Source organism: Trichosurus vulpecula, chromosome 3 (assembly GCF_011100635.1).
Source record: "Trichosurus vulpecula isolate mTriVul1 chromosome 3, mTriVul1.pri, whole genome shotgun sequence".
Classification (NCBI taxonomy): Eukaryota; Metazoa; Chordata; class Mammalia; order Diprotodontia; family Phalangeridae; genus Trichosurus; species Trichosurus vulpecula.
This window is the reverse complement of record NC_050575.1, coordinates 51,501,253-51,520,931: the sequence shown is the minus strand read 5'-3', so window position 1 is coordinate 51,520,931 and position 19,679 is coordinate 51,501,253. Positions and strand designations below refer to the sequence as shown.

Sequence of the window (19,679 nt, the reverse complement as noted above, 5' to 3'; positions counted from 1 at the left end):
AGGAACAGCAAGTTGTACATAATAGACTTGCAATGTGCAATCACCTTATTTTATCATACTGTGTTATGGAAATGCTTGTTTTATTCCATAAATTAAAAAATAAATAAATAATCATTTTTAAAGACCTTGACCAATCACAAGATCACAGATTGAGAGCTGGAAGCACTTCAGAAGTTATCTAGTCCAACTCATTCATTTCACAAAGGAAGAACTGAGGCCAAGAGGTTAAGTGACTTGTCCAAGATCACAGAAGGCAGTGCAGCAGCTAGGTGGCACAGTGGATAGAGTACTGGAATTGGGAAGGCTCGAGTTCAAATCTAGCTAGCTGTGTGAACAAGTCACTTAACCTCTGTCTGCCTTAATTTCTTCCTCTGTTGCCTTCCAGGGTTGTTATGAGGATAAAATTAGATAACAGTTATAAAGCTCTTTGAAGACCTTAAGGTAATATATGCTCTATTGTTATTATCATTATTAAGTCTGGGATTTTAACTCTGATCCCCCAATTCCAGCCCTCATTTGCTAGCTGTTTCACACAACCATCCCATACACTGGATCAACTATCTCTATTACCATTTCAGAGGACAGAACTAAGGAATAACACAAGTGACTTACTCAAGGATGTTTAGCAAAGTGGTAACAGGGAAGGCTTCTAACTGAGCAACCCCTGAAATCATCAGGTCTATTGTGGACCAAGCGCTCAGCCCTACTGTCTCTGATGAAAGCTCTCAGGATAAAACTAATGATCATCTTTGCAAGGAGGAACAGAATTTAGAGATGAGGACAGGAATCTATCTTCAGCATTTATACTAGAAAGGGACAGGCAACACAGTCAAAAATTCACCACACTGAGAAGTGAGGTCAAATTGTCAATCTCCTTGAAAGAGAACAACCGAAAAATGACACCTAGTTGTGTTCAATCAGCAGCCAAGTTTTGTGACTCTCCCTCCCCAACATGCTTCATATCCTTCCTCTTTTCCACGGACACTACCCCAGTTCAGTCCTTCATCAGACAACTACCTTCCCAGGTCTCAAGTTGAAGAAGCTAGGAAGCACAGTGGATAGAGTAATAGGCCCATAGTCAGGAAGACCCTAGTTCAAAGCCTGCCTCAGACATTTACTACCTCTATGATCCTAGGCAAATTACTTAACCTGTTAACCTCAGTTCCCTCATCTGTAAAATGGGAATACTCATGGCACCAACCATACAAACAGGCAGTTTTCAGATAAAGAAATCAAAGCTATCTATAGTCATAAAAAAAAATGTTCTAAACCACTACTGATTAGAGAAATGCAAGCTATCACCTCGCACCTATCAGATTGGCTAATATGACAAGTGTTGGAGGGAAATGTGGGAAAATTGGGACACTCATGCACCGTTAGTAGAGTTTAATTGATACAACCATTCTGGAGAAAAATTTGGAACTACATCAGAATGGCTATAAAAGTGTGCATACCTTTGACCCAGTAATACCATTACTAGGTCTTTATTGCAAAGAGATAAAAAAACAAAAAAAGAAAAGGAAAAGGACCTATTTGTAGAAAAAATATTTACAGCCACTCTTTTTGTGGTGGCAAGGAGTTGGAAATTGAGAGGATGCCCATCAATCAGGGAACGGCTGAACAAATTTTGGCATAAGATTGTGGTGGAGTATTACTGTGCTGTAAGTAAATGATGAGCAGGATGCTCTCAGGAAAACATGGGAAGACTTCTACGAACTGATGCAGAGTGAAATAAGCAGAAGCAGAAGAACATCATACACAGCAACAGGAATATTTTAAGATGATCAATTGTGAAAGACTTAGGTAGTCTCGGCAGTACAAAGATCTGCAACAGTTCTGAAGGACTCACGATGAAAAATGCTATCCGGCCCCAGTGAAACAACTGATAGAATTGTAATGAAGTTTGAAGTACGCTTTTTGACTTTATTTGTCTTGGGTTTGGGGTTTGGTTTTTTGGTCTGTGTTTTCTTTCACAACATGACTAATATAGAGATATGTTTTGCATGACTACACATGTATACCTTGTATCAAATTACTTGCCTTCTCAATGGGGAGGGGAGAGGACTGGGGGAGAGAAGGAACCAGGAACCCAGAACTGTTGGGGTTCTTTTTAAAAAAACATGAAGGTTAAAAATTGTTTTTGTATTTAATTGGAAAAATATATATTAAAATTAAAATAAATGAATGAATAAAATGGTAGCACCTACCTCACAGAGTTGTTCCTGGGATCAAATGAGATAAAATTAATTAAAAAAAAAAAACCTTACACGGTACCTGGCACATAGTAGGTGTTATATAAATGTTTACTCTTTCCCTTTCCCCTCTCTCCTTGATCTACTACATCCTCCACAAAGCTGCCAGAATGATATTCCACAAAGCACAGGTATAAACATGCCCTCAGAAAGCTCCAGTGATTCTCTCTTGTCTCAAAGGATAAAATATAAACTCATCTCTTAAAGACCTGTGCAATGTGTCTCCCACCTATCTTTCCAACTAATTATATATTACTCGTCCCTCACATACTCTACACATTCCAACCAAACCATCCTTCTTGCTATTGCTCACCAATAACCTCCCATCTCTCATCTCCAGATCTTTGTACAAGCTGTGACCCATAACCAGAATACATTCACACTTCTCCTCCAAGTCAAAGAATCCTTTCCTTCCTTCAAAATTCGGCTCAAGGCATCACCTCCTAAAGGAAACCTACCCCTGATTCCTCCCTCTCCCCAGGTGCTCATGACCTCCCAGAAACTCTTTTTTAAATACTTTTTTTCAACTTCAACTTCCTACGTACATGTTGTTGTTTTCCTATGTCTTACACCCCCACTGCTGCACAGGAATTTTCTTCATTTTTGTCTTTGTCCCCCAAGAGGCTGGCACAGAACAGGAGAATGTTTGTTACAAATGAATGCATGGAATGTAACTTCCCATGGATCACATCAAATGCTTAAAAACAGCAACTGATCTGTGGTGGTGAACCAATCAATCACCAAGCAATTATTAAGTGTTAGGAATACAAAGTCAAATATTAAACAGTCACTGCTCTCAAAAAGCCTACATCCCACTAGGAGATCTGACTGAAATGCCAAGGTATCCTTAAAAAAAAAATAGACCCACAAAAACCAGACCCTATGAAAAGACCAGTACAGGGAAAAGATGCTTTTAAGGCATAAAATCTGAGTTTTTAATAAAGTAATACTATTTCAACTTATTTTAAGAAAAACAGAAAATAAGATTTTACTTTAAGAAAGAGTTCTTGTATTATTAAGTATAGGGTCATTCTATGTCACTAAAAACCTAAGTGGGAGTTAAAGTATATCCCCAAAAGAATAAAGTACTTCCATTTGTTCCTCTCAAAGCCAAGAGTTTAGATAACAGCCTTACCTCATGAAGATGAGCTTCTTTCTTCTTGGAAGACAAGTTCAAGTGTTTCTCCAAGACACCACAATACTTCTCTGTTTCCTTATCATACTTCTTCTTGGCATCCTATGAAAAAATGGAGATATATTGCAGGAATAAATACAGCCTTGACTACCATAGACACTTAATTCTCATTACATCTTTATGCTCCCCTTTCTTCCCACCTTGGACTTCTCATAGACCACAGGAGACTAGCAGAAACAGCATTCCTGGTCGCGAAAATACCACAATGTATTCATTTCTACCTGGGCATATAAAAGGAGGTAAAACCAGTCCCTGGCTTCTTAAAGCTCAAGGTATGAAATGAGGAAAGTTCCACATATAAAGCAGATAGGTGGGGGAAGGGCAAACTTTGCGGGAGGAACTACTTGTTCATCTGTGGTTGTTAATCAGTCATGATTTTGTTTTTTCAGTCTTGTCCTATTCATATTAGTAATGTACTTTAGCACAGTGCCTAACATGTAATAGGTGTTTAATTTTGTTAGTGTTCAGTCATTTCAGTCATATCCGACTATAACCTCATTTGGGGTTTTCTTGCCAAGGATACTGGACTGGTTTGCCATTTCCTTCTCCAGTTCATTTTACAGATGAGGAAACTGAGGTAAACAGGGTTAAGTGATTTGCTGAGGGTCACACAACTATTAAGATGATTTTTCCTGATTCCAGGCCCAGCACTCTCAATCACTGAACCACCTGACTAATTCTTTAATTTTATTCAGAGCAGGACAAAATATTTTTAGAAAAAGAGTCGGAAGAGGCAACTAACTGCAGTGCATAGAATACAGGTCCTGGAGTCAGGAGGACCAGAGTTCAAATCCAGCCTTAGATAGTTAGTAATTGTATGACTCTGGGCAACTCACTTAACCCTGATTGCCTTCCAAAAATGAATGAAAGAAAGAAGGAAAGAAAGAAAGAAAGAAAGAAAGAAAGAAGAAGGAAAGAAAGAAAGAAGGAAAGAGGAAGGAAAGGAAAGCAAAGAAAGAAGGAAAGAATGGAAGGAAAGGAAAGGAAGGCAAGGCCTGAGAGAGAGGAAAGAGAGCAGAGACGAGAGGAGAGAGATGAGAGAGAGAAGGATAGGGAAGGAAAGGGAAGAGAGAGGAGAGAGAAGAAAGAAAGAGGGGGGAGGGAGGGAAGGAGAGAGAAGAGAAAGAGGCAGAGAGACGAGATAGAGAGACGAGAGAGAGAGAGACGACGAGAGAGAGAGAGAGGAAGAAGAGAGAAAGAAAAGACAAGAAAGAAGCAAGAGAAGAAAGAAAGAACGAAAGAAAGAAAGAAAGAAAGAAAAGGAAAGAAGAAGAGAGGAAAGAAAGAAAGAAGAAAGAAAGAAAAGAGATGAGGGAGGGAGGGAGGAAAGTAGAAAGGAGAAGAAGGAAGGAAGGAAGGAAGGAAGGATTCTGTTTGATACGTTCTTGCTGTATAACCCCAGAGTGAGTCAAGTTCTTCCTGCCACAGGCAACCAAGACTATAAATTGTAGGGCAGGTAGTCATCTGCACTGGTAAAGGGAGTTTCCTATACCAAACAAATCACAGGTTCTGTGAACAAAGCTAGAAAACAGGAACTTTCATATTTTTAATGGCATTTTTATTGAATAGAGTCTAAAACCATTAGTCATTCAAAAGCGTAAAGAAGGAAGCGAGAGGCAGGGAAATTTTGGCACTGGCATGGCAACCAACAATTCATTTTCTAATCTTGGGCACAGGCCCATATTGTTGTTTTTCACTTGTCTATTTGATGACCACTGCCGTTTTTCCCCCTGTGAATCAATGCCCATGATGGAAAAAGAATTCCCAAATCATCCCAGAACTCAACTTTATTCTCCAGGGTACTCAGACATGAGGTGAGGTGAAGCCCACCCTAAGTAGCAGAAAGTAATGTCCCGAACATGAAAATGTTAATGAGATTTTTAAAATAATATTAATTGTTACTATATTATTTAACTAATAGGTGAATAATTTTTTAGTGATTATTACTGAATCTAAAAATAATAAGGCATCTAGAAGGCACAGGGGATAGAGAGCTGGGACTGGAATCTGGCCTCAGCCACCTACTAGCCGTCTGCCTCAAGATAATGACAGCAGCTATTCCTTAGCTTTGTTGTGAAGATTGAGAGAAACCGATATCATACTATTTATTATATCATGATACATGCTCTACCACATGCTATACATACTACATGCACACTATGCACATATTATAATATGATACTATTGTGAGAGATCAGTGAAAATTAAGTTCCCACAAAATAATTAATGAAGTGTCAGCTTGAACAAAGGAGTAAAAATTAACTAAGGCAGATGGATCCAGCCAATCAGAGAATAGTTGGTGGTTTTCTGAAAACCACAAACTCTGGATACAGGCAAAACTGGCCTAAACCAGCCAGATAACAGTCAGGGCTGGAGAGAGAACCGGGTCAAATGGCTACTGCCCATGCTTGACTGGTTAACTGAATATTACCTCACACACCCACACGGAGGAGTTTTCCGCCATTTTTGAACAAGGGACCTATGGGGGGGGGGGGGGAACATACCAAGGAGCCACATGGAAGGGGAGTTTAAGGGAGGTTGTAACCCAGAAGCGGAATGGACCAATCCATTCTCTGAAGGGAGGTACTGTGCTGATGCTGCATAGGTCTAAGGGAATAAAGCTGGTCTCGCTCCTATATTCCCCGATTCCTCTTCCCAAAGAAGAGTGAAACCCGCTCCTGGCCAGTAGCATAAGCCCAACTCCCTTGGATTCCTCAATAATAAATTGTCCTTGATGCCTGAATTTCAGTATAAAGCGTATTTCTAACACTATTATATTAATAACTAATTATTAATTTATGATTCACCCTTTTTTCCTCTTATTTCCGTTAAAACCCATCTCCTGAAAAGGTCAATAAGTCTGGGAAGGGCCGAGTGAAGAGATTTGCTCCTAGCCCTCAAGGCAAATGCTCCATAGTTGGATGGGACCCCACCCAACTAGGAAACCTAATTTCTAGTTTAGGATTCTAGAGTCCATTCTGCTTGACCCTTTGCCTGGAGGAGGAACACCCAGTCCTTGGCCACTCAGCTCTAGATGGAGATGGCTTCCCCTTGCCCAGATACCTTGAGGCAGCTGATCAAGGTGGAGGAGCAGAAGACTTTTAGCCCACCTCCTCATTAAATGCCCACTAATCAGGGTTCAGTTTCACTTGTCAGGGCATTCCCTTTCAGAAGGGATGTAAGGAATTTCAGGGTCTGCACTGATTACTGGTTAGCCTAATTTATAAACTGATTAATTACTCAGAAACTCTGTCTCTCAGGGTTTTTATTCATCTCAGGATCAAATGAGAGAATATTTGTAAAAAACGTAACACAGTGTCTGGCACACAGGAGGTGCTTAATAAATGCTTATTCCATTCCTCTTCCCTCCATCACTGACATGCTTCACAATTCCGGGTCTATTCCTTTAGGTGTTGTTGGGTCCTTTTTCAGTCATGTCTGACTCTTCGTGATCCCTTTTGAGGTCTGCCTGCAAAGATACTGGAGTGGTTTGCCATTTCCTTCTCCAGCTCATTTTATGGATGAGGAAACTGAAGCAAACAGGGCTAAGTGACTTCCTCAGGGTCACACAGCTACTACATCTGAGGACAGATTTGAATCGAATGCACCAAGATGAGTCCTCCTAACTCCAGACCCAGCACTTTATCCATAGTGCCACCTAGCTGCCCATTCATTTAGACCTTGAGTAAAATAATCAATAAACCAACAAACATTAACTAAGAGCCAGCCCCTAGGCCCAGATTAGGGGCTATAAAGAGAAAAATTGTACCTAACTCAAGTTTCAAACATTCTACTGGAAGATATAACAAAACAAAGCATAATGCTGAATAACTTAGAGATGAGATATGATTGTAGTGCCACTTTGTAGAGGAAAAGCCTTTGAGTAGGAAATGACAGGATAGCTGACCTTTGGAGGGAACCAAGGATTCTAAGAAGCCGAGGATGGGAGGAAGAGCATTCCAGGCATTAAGTGACAGCCTGTGCCAACAAGGCAAGGATTTGGGGAAACAGAATCCTGAATTTGAGGAACAAGCTGGCCAGTTTGTCTGGATCACAGAGCACCTGGAGGGGAATTATGTCAAAGAAGTCTGGAAAGGTAGACTAAAGCCTGATCTTGTAAAGGGCTTTATGCCAAACAGAGGCATTTGTATTTGATGCTAGTTACTCGGGAGCTTCTGAGGCTTTTTAAGCAGGAGAATGGCACCATCAGAGCTGTGTCTTAAGAATATCATTCTCAGGGCAGCCAGGTGGTGCAGTGGATAGAGCATTGGCCTGAGATTCAGGAGGACCTGAGTTCCAGCACTCTATCCCCTACACCACTTAGGGGAGTCAAACGGAGAAGTTTAGTATGAAGATATATTTGAACAAAGAGGGAAGCTAGCTGGTGCACTGGATAGAGTGGTGGGCCTAGAATCAGGAAGACAAATCTTCCTGACTTCAAATCCAGGCTCACACATAGTCAAGTCACTTAACTCCAATTGCCCACCCTCCAAAAAATATCATTCGGTCAGTTGTGTGGACTCAAGAGAAAGAGAACAATTGGGAGTCTGTGAGGGTCTCAACAAGGGTGGTAGCCATGTGACTCCAGCTCTGCTTATCTGGACACATCATAACCTTTCTGAGCCTCACTTCCTTCATTTCTAAAATAAGTTAGAATAGATGAGTTGCATCAAATTCAAACAGAAAGAGATCCCTGCAAGCCTCATGTTGACTTAGAAAACCACAAATTAACACTACCTATGTTGTATTGTATTTTTATTTATTCTATTAAACATTTTCCAATTATATTTTAATCTGATTGGCCACATTGAGAGGTTATGTTACCTGATCTCTGCCTCACCCATATTATCTTTTCCTCCACTTTGTATCTTTCTCTTAAGTTGCCTCTGTCTTTGTATAGCAAAGTACAGGGGAAAGAACAGGAGAGTTGTAGGGTCAGGATCTAGATTCAAATCCTTCTTCTAATACTTACTAGCTGGGTGACATTCCTGGCCTTCAGCTGCCTCATTTATAAAATGAGGAGATTGGACTATTAGCAATTCTAAAAATGTGGTGAGATGATCCCTTGGAGTAGAAGATCCACAAGGTCAAAATGATTTTCATAATAATTCTAAGAAATTTTCATTTCTAATGTAGTAAATATTGATAGCTACAACCAGGGATGTGCTAGAGCCAGCTCATATCAGCTCACAATAGCTGATTATTAAATTTTCAGAGTGAACATTGACACCTTGGAAATCAGCAAATGTTACAAATCAGGGTTTGGCTTATTGTTTTGTTGATTGTCTAGACCCAGGTGGGGAACCTGCGGCCTAGAAGCTACATGAGGCCTTCTAGGTCCCTGGGTATGTATGGCCTTTTGACTGAATCCAAGTTTTACCAAACAAATCCATTTATTAAAGGAATTTGTTCTGTGAAGTTTAGATTCAGTCAAAGGGCTGCACTTGAGGACCTAGAGGGCCATATGTGGCCTCAAGGGCACAGGTTCCCCACCCCTGGTCTAGACTTAAGTGATGGAGAAAATGTTGTTAACGAAGATTAAATTTTAAAGTGTGTCTTGTGAAAAATCTTTCTTTTCTCAGAGCCGATCATCAGATGTTTACCAGCACATCTGTGGATAGAGCCCACAGGGACAGTAAAAGGGTCCTGAGACTGAAGTGTGAAAGAATCAATCGACTAGCTAATAAAGTTCCTTTCAGATGCTAGGACTCTATTAACCAGCTATTCTCTAAACATATGTACTTTCTTTCCCGCCTCTATCTTTTTCTTTTGTAGGTTCCTGCATTTTGAATGTCTTCCTCTGGGATTTCAGCTGCTATCAGTCTCCCAAGTCCAGAGCAAATGCTATGTCTTTTCCACAAAGGTTTCTATGATTTCCATCCCAGAGTACAGTGTAAATGGAACTGGTGCTAGAGTCAGAGGTCCTAGTTTCAAATCCTGACTCTGATGCTTATTATCTGTAAGATCTTGGGCAAGTTACCTAAATCTCAAGGGCCTCAGTTTTCTCGTATGTAAATCGAGGAGCTTAGAAGTTTGATCCAGCTTTAGCTCTATAAGTCTTTCTACAAAGGGACCTTAAGAATTGGGTCATTTTGCAAGTAGGGAAACTGAGGTGAAGAAAGGTTAAGTGACTTGCCCAGGGACACACAGCTGCTGAATGTCTGAGGCCAGGTCTTCCTAGCTCCAACTCTGCCCAGCTTTCTATCCAACCTAACACAGTGCCTCTATGTTACCCCATATTGGACTTCTTAAGGGCTGAGCCTGACTCTTCATCATCTTTGTACCTCAACTGTACCTGACAGAACCCTGCACATCACAGGCATATGCTGAATTTTCAGAAAAGAACGCAATAATCAAAACAGATGGAGGGGAAAAAACCATCAAGCCCAGGGGAAAAGGACTGTCTGAGTGTGCCAGTTTTTGTTTTCAAATTCTGTGAGCAAAGCTTCCTCAAAGAAGCTCATCTGTTTTATATAACAGTCAGGTCCCTCTCTGCCAGTGACTTAATGATATCAGTGTGGGTGCTGGCCAGCCCATATTAGCAACTCTTCTTAGAGGATCTATGTCCTTTGGGAAGTCTCCCTTCACTGCATTCCAACAGGCCAAGAATGGGAAAAGGCCATAGGTCACGTGGCACCAAATTTTTGCAATATTCCAACCACTCACAGAGGGTATCTAAATTTAACATCCAAGAGGAGAGCCAAAGATAAGGGGAACACTAGCCAGCTCCTGCCCAGAGAAAAAGAGCAAGATCTTTATAAGGACAGCAATGCTAGGATCCTGGGCTTTGCTTTTTACCAAAGAAAGAGGGATATACCAACAATTGGTTTGGTGAAATATCTATAGGACATAGGATGCTGGGGTTTTTTTCCTTAACCTTTCCCTAATGGAATAATCACCAACCTCTCATGATATAATTAAAATTTGAGCTCTTTAGCCAGGCATTCAAGGCTTTGCTCAACACGGTACCTCCCTATTTTCCTAGTCTTAGCTCACACTGCTTCCTTCCATGTTATTTGTCCTCCAACTGAACTGGATTACCCATCATCACGTCTTAAACACGCTCTGAATTTCCCAGCAACCATGCTTTCTTTAGAGATGTTTGCTATTCTTACAATGCCACTCTCCCCATCCTCTACTTCCCCTGCGAAGTCTTCCTTGAATCTCCTCTTCCCCTCCCGCTGATCCTCACACGTACTCCTGCACACACATCAGGTATCATCCTAAATTAAGAGCTACCTTCATATTTGCTGTCTCCATAGATGGCAAATTCCACAAGGGCAGGTTATTTTAAAAGTCTTAGCTTAACAAAGGACTAAACCCAGCTCTGCTGGTCATTACCTATGTGACTTTAAGTCATTTAACTCCTTTGGGTCTCAGTTTCCTCAACTGTAAAATGAAAATGTTGGACTAGACGGCCCCCAAGGTCCCTTCCAAGTACTACGATCATCCTCACCAACTCTACGTAGCCCCCTCTCTGCCAGGCTTATCTAGCTTCAGTTTCTTACAAGTAGCAACAGGTTGTTATGGCAACTGAATATAAGAAGAGGAGGAGGAAGAGATAAATTTAGCATCCTTTCAGGAAGGATGCAGAAAACAGAACTTGGCTGCTACCAAATACATCCCCAGTGTCATTCGCTGGCACTTCAAGACTGTACTTTAGATAGCATAGCTTCCTTCATTAAAATGTGTACTGGAATAAAACAGGAACATATATAGAGAGAGGGAGGGATGGAAGGGAGAATATATAGAACCAAAGCAAGACACAGTGCGTGGGGAGGTGGGAAGGGGGGTGCGGGGAGCAGGGAATTAATTAAGCCCAAACTTGGCAAGCCTCCTTCTGTGGAATTTGAAGAAAGCACTAGTATAGTACAAAAATTGAGTAGTATTTTTTTAATCCTTTCAAGCTTGTTTCTTCATTTCATATGGTACCCCCCCTAAAGATCTTCTTTCCTGCAACGAACACCTGAACAAAAGCCTCTTGGACTTCTGAATTTCCTCACTTGGTAACTGTGGTAAGCCTCAAACCACTACTTTGGGCAAGCATATGCATATAGTAGGAGTTTGTGGGGAATCAGTAATGCATCCAGCAAGAAAACCAACTACCAGATGGATTAGTCACCAAATCCATCTTGAGACATCTCTGCACACTCCAGCTCAGCAGGCCCCAACAATTGCAAAGTCCATGGGGCAGAGACTTTTTATTGTTTTTGTCCAGGTGGCCAAAGTTTTGGGATTTTGTTTGTTTGGTTTTTTCCCTATTCGAATGTAAATCCTCTTGAGGGCAGAGACTGTTTTTATCCTTTCTCAGAGCTTAGCACAAGGCTGGCATACATCATGTGCTTAATAAATGCTTACAGACCTGACATAGCATTCCCGTAGTATCATCTGTTAAGGGAGTTCCTGGTAAGGGATGTCCCCAAACAATGCGAATCAGCATTTTCTTTGCAATTCATACTTTTACAGAGTTAGTTGCCTGGGGCTTGGATAATTAAGTGTTATACACGGGGTCACAGGGCTGGTTTGTTTAAAAAGCTAGATTTGAACCCAGTACTTACATTCCAAGGCCAGTACTTACATTCACTTATTATGCCAGGTTGCTCTCTGCACATAGTGGGTGCTTAGAAAATCCTCACTCGGCAGAAGAGGAGAACAATTTATACAAAAGCAACAATGTTTTAAAGTCAACTTTGAAATACTTGAGAATTTTAATCAATTTAAAGGCCAACTGGGATTCCAGAGAACTAAAGATGAAGCATTCCATCTACCTCTTGGCAATTTGTAGATTGAAGCACAATTTTTGGACATGGCTAATGTGTGAATTAATTTTGCATTTCTAAGCATATTTGTGACAAGGTTCCCTTCCCCCCCTCCCTCCAACCCCAAGCTGGAAGAGAGGAAGAGAAAACAGATTTTTATTTACTGGAAAAATAAAATAAAATTTAATTTTTTAAAAATTATTACTTATTGGAATTAAATTTTTAAGGAGGAAAAGGCATATTCTTCAGCGTTTCTAAATAAAAAGCCCTAGCTGGATCTATATTCATCTAAGTTAAGAGCTGCTGTCAGCAGGAACTAGATGCTACTTTAAAAAGCTTTTATGGCTCATTTCTAAGTTTATCCTCAACATAATTTTAATAGAAAAAGGTTTCAATTTTAGTCTCTTAATCTTGGATCTCTGACTCACAACCTACTTAAGGTTAAGTACACCACAGGTAGGTAGCATTTTCTTTTGCCCCTTTTTAATGTGCTTATCATGTATATGCTATTGGTGTGTCTTACCCTCCCCTTAAGACTATGAGATTCACAGAGTTGTTGGTGGGTCTGATATCCCTATCCCTAACTACACAGAACTCTGCACACAAAAGCCATTTCATTGATCAACATGTATTTACTGAACACCTACTGTGTGCCTGGCATGTGCTAGGTTCTAGGGATACAAGTAAAAAGAATGAAATAATCTCTACTTGGAAAGGTCTTACATTCTAATGAAGAAGATAAATATATACCTGCAGTATAAATATAAATGAGTCAACAAGTATTTATTAAGCACTAACTACATGCCAAGAACCATGGATATAAAGTGAATAATACAAATATATGTGAAGTGATTAAATACAAGGTAGTGGGGGCAGGGGGCAGATGAGCTATATGGGGATTGGGAGATCAGGAAAGGTTCTACGCAGAAGGTGTTTGTGCAGCATCTTAAAAGAATAGAGGGTCTCTATGAAGAGGAGACAGAGGGAGTACATTTCAGGTAGGAGGGATATCCAATGCAAAGGCATGAAGATGGATGTCATTTATGAGTAACCAAGAGAAGACCATTTTTGCTGAATCACAGAGTACAGTACAGAGAATATAAATAAATTCCCCAGTCTGGCATTTAAAACCGTTCACAATCTGGCTCCAGCTTACCTTTCCAAATTTATTTCTTGCTACTCCCCTTATATTGTCTGTCACAGTCAAAATGGCTTACTTGCAATTCCCCAAATACAACAATGCATTCTTCCTGGATCCCTGACTCTTAAGAGTCCCTAGATTCATTCAAAGCTCATCTCGAGGGCCAATTACTAGGGTAAGCTTTTCATGACCTCCTCCTTTATCCTGTATGTATTTATCTATTTGGACATTGTAGGTACCTGGTTTAACATAAGCTCCCTGAATGCGGGGACCATTTTTCTTTTTGTCTTTGTACTATAAAAGCAGAGTGTTTCTGCATATAAGAGGGGCTTCTATTGGTTTGGATGGAATACCCCTGTGTTATTTCATCTCACCCCAAAAATGTCACTTGAGCTAGAGTATTCCCCATGTGGAGATCAAAGAGGCAAAAAATTTTTCTGGACAAAAGTGATATACCCCTGAAAGCCTGCAGATGGAGCTATTGGCTGTGTCTGGGCACTCTGACCATTCTGCAAACTGATTCAGTAGCAGGAGAAAACCCTGAAGACGACGCCACCTTTATCTGTTTCTAACAAAATATCTCTCCCACAACTGGCCTCCAAAACATCGCTAAGGGCCAAAGACACTACGGGTTTCCTAGTTATTAACCAGAGGGGAAGATGAAACTCTATCCCTTTATCTGATCCCTTCTCTTCAATCCCACTACAATCCCCCTAATTAAGGCCTTTATTACCTCATGCCTAGACTAGCATAAAATAATCCTAAATGGTTTTCCTGCCTCCAGTCTCTCCCTCCAATTCATACTGCACAAGTAATCCTACCTAATGTGTCACTTCTCCACTAAAAATCAGTGCGCTCGCTCTCTCTCTCTCTCATCTATCCTTCAAGACCTAGCTCACGTTGTTACTTCTTCCTTTTCCTTGACCGCTGAAAGTAATTTCCAATCTTCCTAGAATTACTTATAACACATTGTTGGGCTGTACCTCTTCACACTTACGTTCTACTGTGTAGAAGTTACATGTGTAGGAATCTTTTATCTTCATTGTATTTGTGTGTGTGCATGTATAAGCACTCACATACATTTTATACATACATACACACATGCACACACACACACAATTTTAGGTGTATGTATATTATATATATATCTTTAATATGTTTATATTTAGCCATGGGGCTTTGTATACAGTAGGTATCTAATAAGCTATATGGATTTCAGGGAAGGCCACATTTTTTTTTGCAATCATTTAATAATTATACATCAATAATAGTGGCATCTTTACTCCAAGAAGTTTCAGTTCAGAATCTTATTGCCTCTCATTACAAATGTATGTTCCACTGGGAATCCTAAGGGATCTGGGATATACCTAAGGTAAAATCTCTCCCCAAATTATTTCGATGACCATTACTACTATCATTAGTATTCTTATGTCAACACTATGATGGGAACTCATTGTACTAATGCAGAGAGCACAACCTATCTAGACCTTAGTAGATGATTCTAATGAGGGGCCACAGCCTAAAAAAATTTCTACCAGGGTTTCCAATCCTCTAATCATAAAGCCACTCTTCTCCTCACTTAGTTCCTCACTAGGCATGTATTTGAAGCCTTTCTAGCTTGGTAGGAACTGCCAAAGCTTGTGTTCTCCTGGCACAAGTTTGGGTAATGTTCTCCCTTCTGACCTCCAACCCTCGGAATCCTTAGCTTTCTTTAAGGTTCAATTCTAATACCACTTCCTAAACAAGGCCTATTATGACCCCTGGAGTTATTAGTGCTCTCTCCCATTCCCAAGAACCCTCAACATTACTTTGCATACATTTTTTATTTTCTTACATATGTACGTCTTATATCACGTTCTCTATCCTCAAAGGAATACAAGCTCTCTAAAGGAAGGGACTGTTTCACATTTGTCTTCATATCCCAGTGCCTAGCACAGTACCAAGCCCATATAATAAAATGCTTGTTGAAAGAATGAGAACCCAGGGTCTCTTCATTTCTACCCCATAATGGCCCAATAAAGGAAACTATAGTGGAAGAATCATAATCGTTATTTTTGTTAATAAGAATAACCAACTACATAAAAGGAAGCAGGGAGGATAAAGTGCAGGAGTCAGGAAGGCTAAATCTGGCCTCAGCAGTGAGCAAGTCACTTCGCTTCTAAGTTTTCTCATCTATAAAATATGGATAATAATTATCCACCTCACAGGGCTGTTGTGAAGAACAAATGAGATAATATACATAAAGTGATTTGCAAACCATTAACCACTGTATGTTAGATTTTAATATTAGTATTACTGTTAGGATATAGCCCTTTGGTGTGTACAAAGCAATTTCTTCACAGCCCTGCAAGACAGGTAATGTGGCAGGCAAATGTTATTATTTTCTTTTACTAATGAAGGAAATGAAACCTAGCAATGGGACCTTGACTGGCCCAGAATCCCATGGCAAATTAGAGGCAACTTCAAATCCAGAGTGTTTTCCACCTACCACACTGTCTACTGTTAATATAATCAAGGCTTCATACCATGCTATGGAAACAGGGTTGTGGAACAGCACAGAGAAGATATAAGCCCTCTGAAGGCTTAAAAATCTAATTTCATGACATTAAATACTGAAACTGTTCCAACCAAGAATATAAATGTAAATATCATTTCAGTCATTCAGAAATTTATGAAAAACAGGTTCAAAAATGTTTAAGTCACAGGCTTACAGGCACACAGGATCCTAGATTGAGAGCTAGAAGGCAATTTAGAAACCATTAAATCCAATCTCCTCCACCCTCCCCATTTCTTATAGATTAGGAAAAGAAGGACCAGAGATCTGTCAGAGAGAGTAACTGGCAGAACCAAGATTCAAACTGAGCTCTGCTCCAAGACTACAAAGGAGGCTTCTGAAAGATCTCACCTTGGCAGCCCCAATCTGTTCCTTGCGGAACTTTTCCAGAGGCGTGATGAGCACTTCGCTGGCATTTTCAATCTGACAAGAAAAAAAGCAAAAGGAAAAATGTGATTTCTATGCAGTCACACAGCAGCCCCAAGTACAGCTACCCAGATGCAAAAAAGAGCATCGAAGAAAACATACGAGTAGCAGGAAAACACAGTACACCCAAGCCTAAATGAACACTGGAACAAATACCATGCTGCATGTGTATCATTCGAAAAACAATATTCGCCCCATAAGGAACCAACAAACAATAAAGAGTTTTTGTAATTATGTGGGAGGGTAGCTAAGTACTAATGCCATTTTTAGAAAGAGAGAGAAATTAAGGTAAAGGTAACTTCTAGATATTAGACTACAATAGTTTTAAGCACTTCAGCTGCCCAAAGTTTCTGCAATTAACAAACACTGACCAAACAAGCCAACTGAACAAGTCCATGAAGTCCGTATTTATTCTTTTTTTACATTTTTATTAATAAACTGTTTTAACATACCATACAAAACCTCAGCAGACTCTCAAATGAATCCCCCCACCACAATGTACATTCTCTCTAAATTTAGATTCAATCAGTCTTTCAATAGACATTTATTAAGCACCAACTGTAAACACAACTTCTCCATTTGATGGTGTCAGAAATCTGCCTACGCTATTAGGAAGCATTTCTGTGGAAGAATATTCTTTATGTACAACTGAATTACTTAGTTCACTATGTTCAGATATGTGAAAGTGGACTGATACAATGGCGGATGGCAGGTGATGTTTCCCTTTAGTGACCTGTATAGTGAGAGGTATTTAGGTCAATGAAGATGATGGCATATGAGAAGTGCTTTGAGCTCCTAAGGGCAGGGATGTCATTTAAATTCATTTAGTTCTCTACAGACAACTATTCACTGCCCATTGAGGCATCGTTCATTAGAGTTGTCAGGGATCATAGCTATCATCTAATAGTCTAATACCCACATTTTACAGTGGAGGAAAACCTGGCCCAGAGATAGAGGGATTCATCCAAAGACACACTGCTATGTTATACTTGTTTTATGTCGTCTTTGAAATTGAAACTGTAAGCTCTTTGAGTACAAGAATTCTATCCAATACTGTTTCTGCATCCCTCACACTACCCATCAGCAGCACGTAGGAGTTAGTCAATAAATACTCAATAAATAGTCAACCTGCCACAGGAAATGGGGGCAGGGAGGTGATCCAGAGCGGCAAGAGGCATTGATGTAACCAGGGGTAACCTGACTCACTGACACTAATAAGCAGAATTCATAGCCTGACTGAAAAGAATAAGCCAGCCATTGTTCCCTTAACATGGGGTCAAGGCAGTTTGGAGAGTAGTGTATTGTGATCTGCTTCCCCCACCCCCAACATCAAATTCTGCCAAGAACCAGACCCCAAGGGAGTCACTTTCCTCTCTTAGGGAGATACATTCAACACCCTTACCACAACCCCTCTCATTCCCCAACCCCCAACCTTGCTATTTCCTGCCCCCCCCCCCAATATCCCCTGGTAAATGGTCTAGAGAAATGGGACTATGTCTACCTCTGTCCTTGGGGGCCCTTGGGTGCTTCTATCCTGCCTGGAAGACAATCTAATAATTGTGAAGTAAAAACTCAACTTCTTATCTCCTAAACAAGCATGAACCATGCTTGCTGCTAAGGCAAAAAGCAGTAGCGGGTCATAGAGAGAGAGAAGCTTCAGTCTGCCCTTCCCCTTTCCAAAAGGCTTTTCTGCCAGCCAGCCTGCCTGGTCAAAGGTTTGGGGTCATGAAAAGGGAGGAAGAGGAAAGTACTCAGTAACCAGACTCCCTCTATCCCTTGGATATCTGCCCAGGGCCTGATGAGTGAAGAGGCCATCATACCACCAAAAAGCAGCTTTCAAACCACCCTTTAAGCCTGGAATTTAAGGAATTCTGAGGAAAGGGCAAATAGACTTTATAGAGTCCATCACCCACTAACCCTACACGGCCAAACTAGAAAAGGGCCAGCACATCAGCAGCCAGGAGGGGAAAAAAAATGTTGAAAGCAGTATTTAATATCTGAAATTAAATATCACCCCTGTTCTTAGGAGCTCGGAGCACTTCACAAATGCCATCATCTTCATTCACTGAATATGACTCACCTTACAGGATGCTGAAAAGAAACAACACCTGCCACATATCCTTATTCCACATATCTCTGGAATGTGTTCCATAATTAAATCCCTAATCACCTCTCACTTGGACTACTGCAATAGCCTCCTAATTGGACTACAATCTTCTAGAGTCTTTCCACTTCAATTCATCCTCCAAACTGCTGTCAAAATATTCCTAAAATACAAGCCTGACTATGTGCCTCCCCCTTTCAAGAATCTTCAGTGGCTCCCTATTGCCTCTAGAACAGGGCTTCCTAACCTGTATTGTGTCATTGGCCCCGTGGCAGTTTGGTAAAGCATATGGGCACCTTCTCAGAATAATGGTTTTTAAATGTATAAAAGAAAACACAAAGGAAATCAACTGTCATTTTTTTTTAAGTTCACAGATCCCACATTAAGAACTCCTTCTCTAGCATAAAACATAAACTCCTGAGCTTAGCATTTAAAACAGTCCTTAACAATCTAACTATGGCCTATCATTCCAAATTTATTTCCCAACACTCCCCTTCACAGACTCTTATTTCCAGCCAAACTGGCTTATTTGCTGTTTCTTGAGGTCAGCATTACATCTCCTGCCTCAGTGCCCTGCCCTTCTCTGTAATATACTCTCTCTGACCTGTAGAATCTACAGTTTCATTCAATGGCTCCATTAGCATGCCAAATCCTATCAGGAGCCTTTTCTGTTTCTCCTAATTTAGTGCTCATTCTTCTTCAAATTATCATGTGTATATTTATCTGTTTATATTGGGAGTGGGGAACCTCTTGCCTCGAGGCCACAGGTGGCCTTCCAGGTCCTCAAGAGCAGTCCTTTGATTGAATCCAAACTTCACAGAACAAATACCCTTAATAAAAGGATTTTTTTGAGGCCTCAGGTTCCCCATCCCTGGTTTATATGTTGTATCCCACCCCCACTCCCCAAAGGAACTAAAGTCAGACTTTTTTTTGTTTTTGTTTATTTTGTTTTTTTGCATCCCAAGCACCTAGCACACTTAATAAATGAGTCTTGTACTGAATTTGACATAGTGAAGCTAAGTGTGTTTAATATAAATTTCATACTTTAAACAAACAAAAAAAAGCTAGGAGTAAAGCACTTACTTCCTAACTCCTGGGCCAGTACATATTAATCAGTTCAATCTCCTTTTCTTAAGTGCCTACTATGTGCTAGGCACTGGGGATACAAAGAAAAAGGTGAAATGGCCTCAAAGAGCTTCCATTTTAATAGGAGAGACAACAGGCCACAAGGACTAGACCACAGTTCAG

The 19,679-nt window shown here is 40.4% G+C and overlaps 1 protein-coding gene across 1 annotated transcript in view; it reads right to left on the bottom strand.

Annotated features, from left to right (window-relative positions):
* The window catches only part of ARHGAP26 (Rho GTPase activating protein 26), a 531,098-nt gene that overhangs the window by 376,605 nt on the left and 134,814 nt on the right, over window positions 1–19,679 (bottom strand). The window contains exons 4-5 of the mRNA XM_036749095.1: window positions 16,253–16,324; window positions 3,388–3,489 (exon numbers count right to left, since the gene is read on the bottom strand). Coding sequence (XP_036604990.1) covers window positions 3,388–3,489; window positions 16,253–16,324 — 174 coding nt within the window. The remainder of the gene's footprint in view (window positions 1–3,387; window positions 3,490–16,252; window positions 16,325–19,679) is intronic.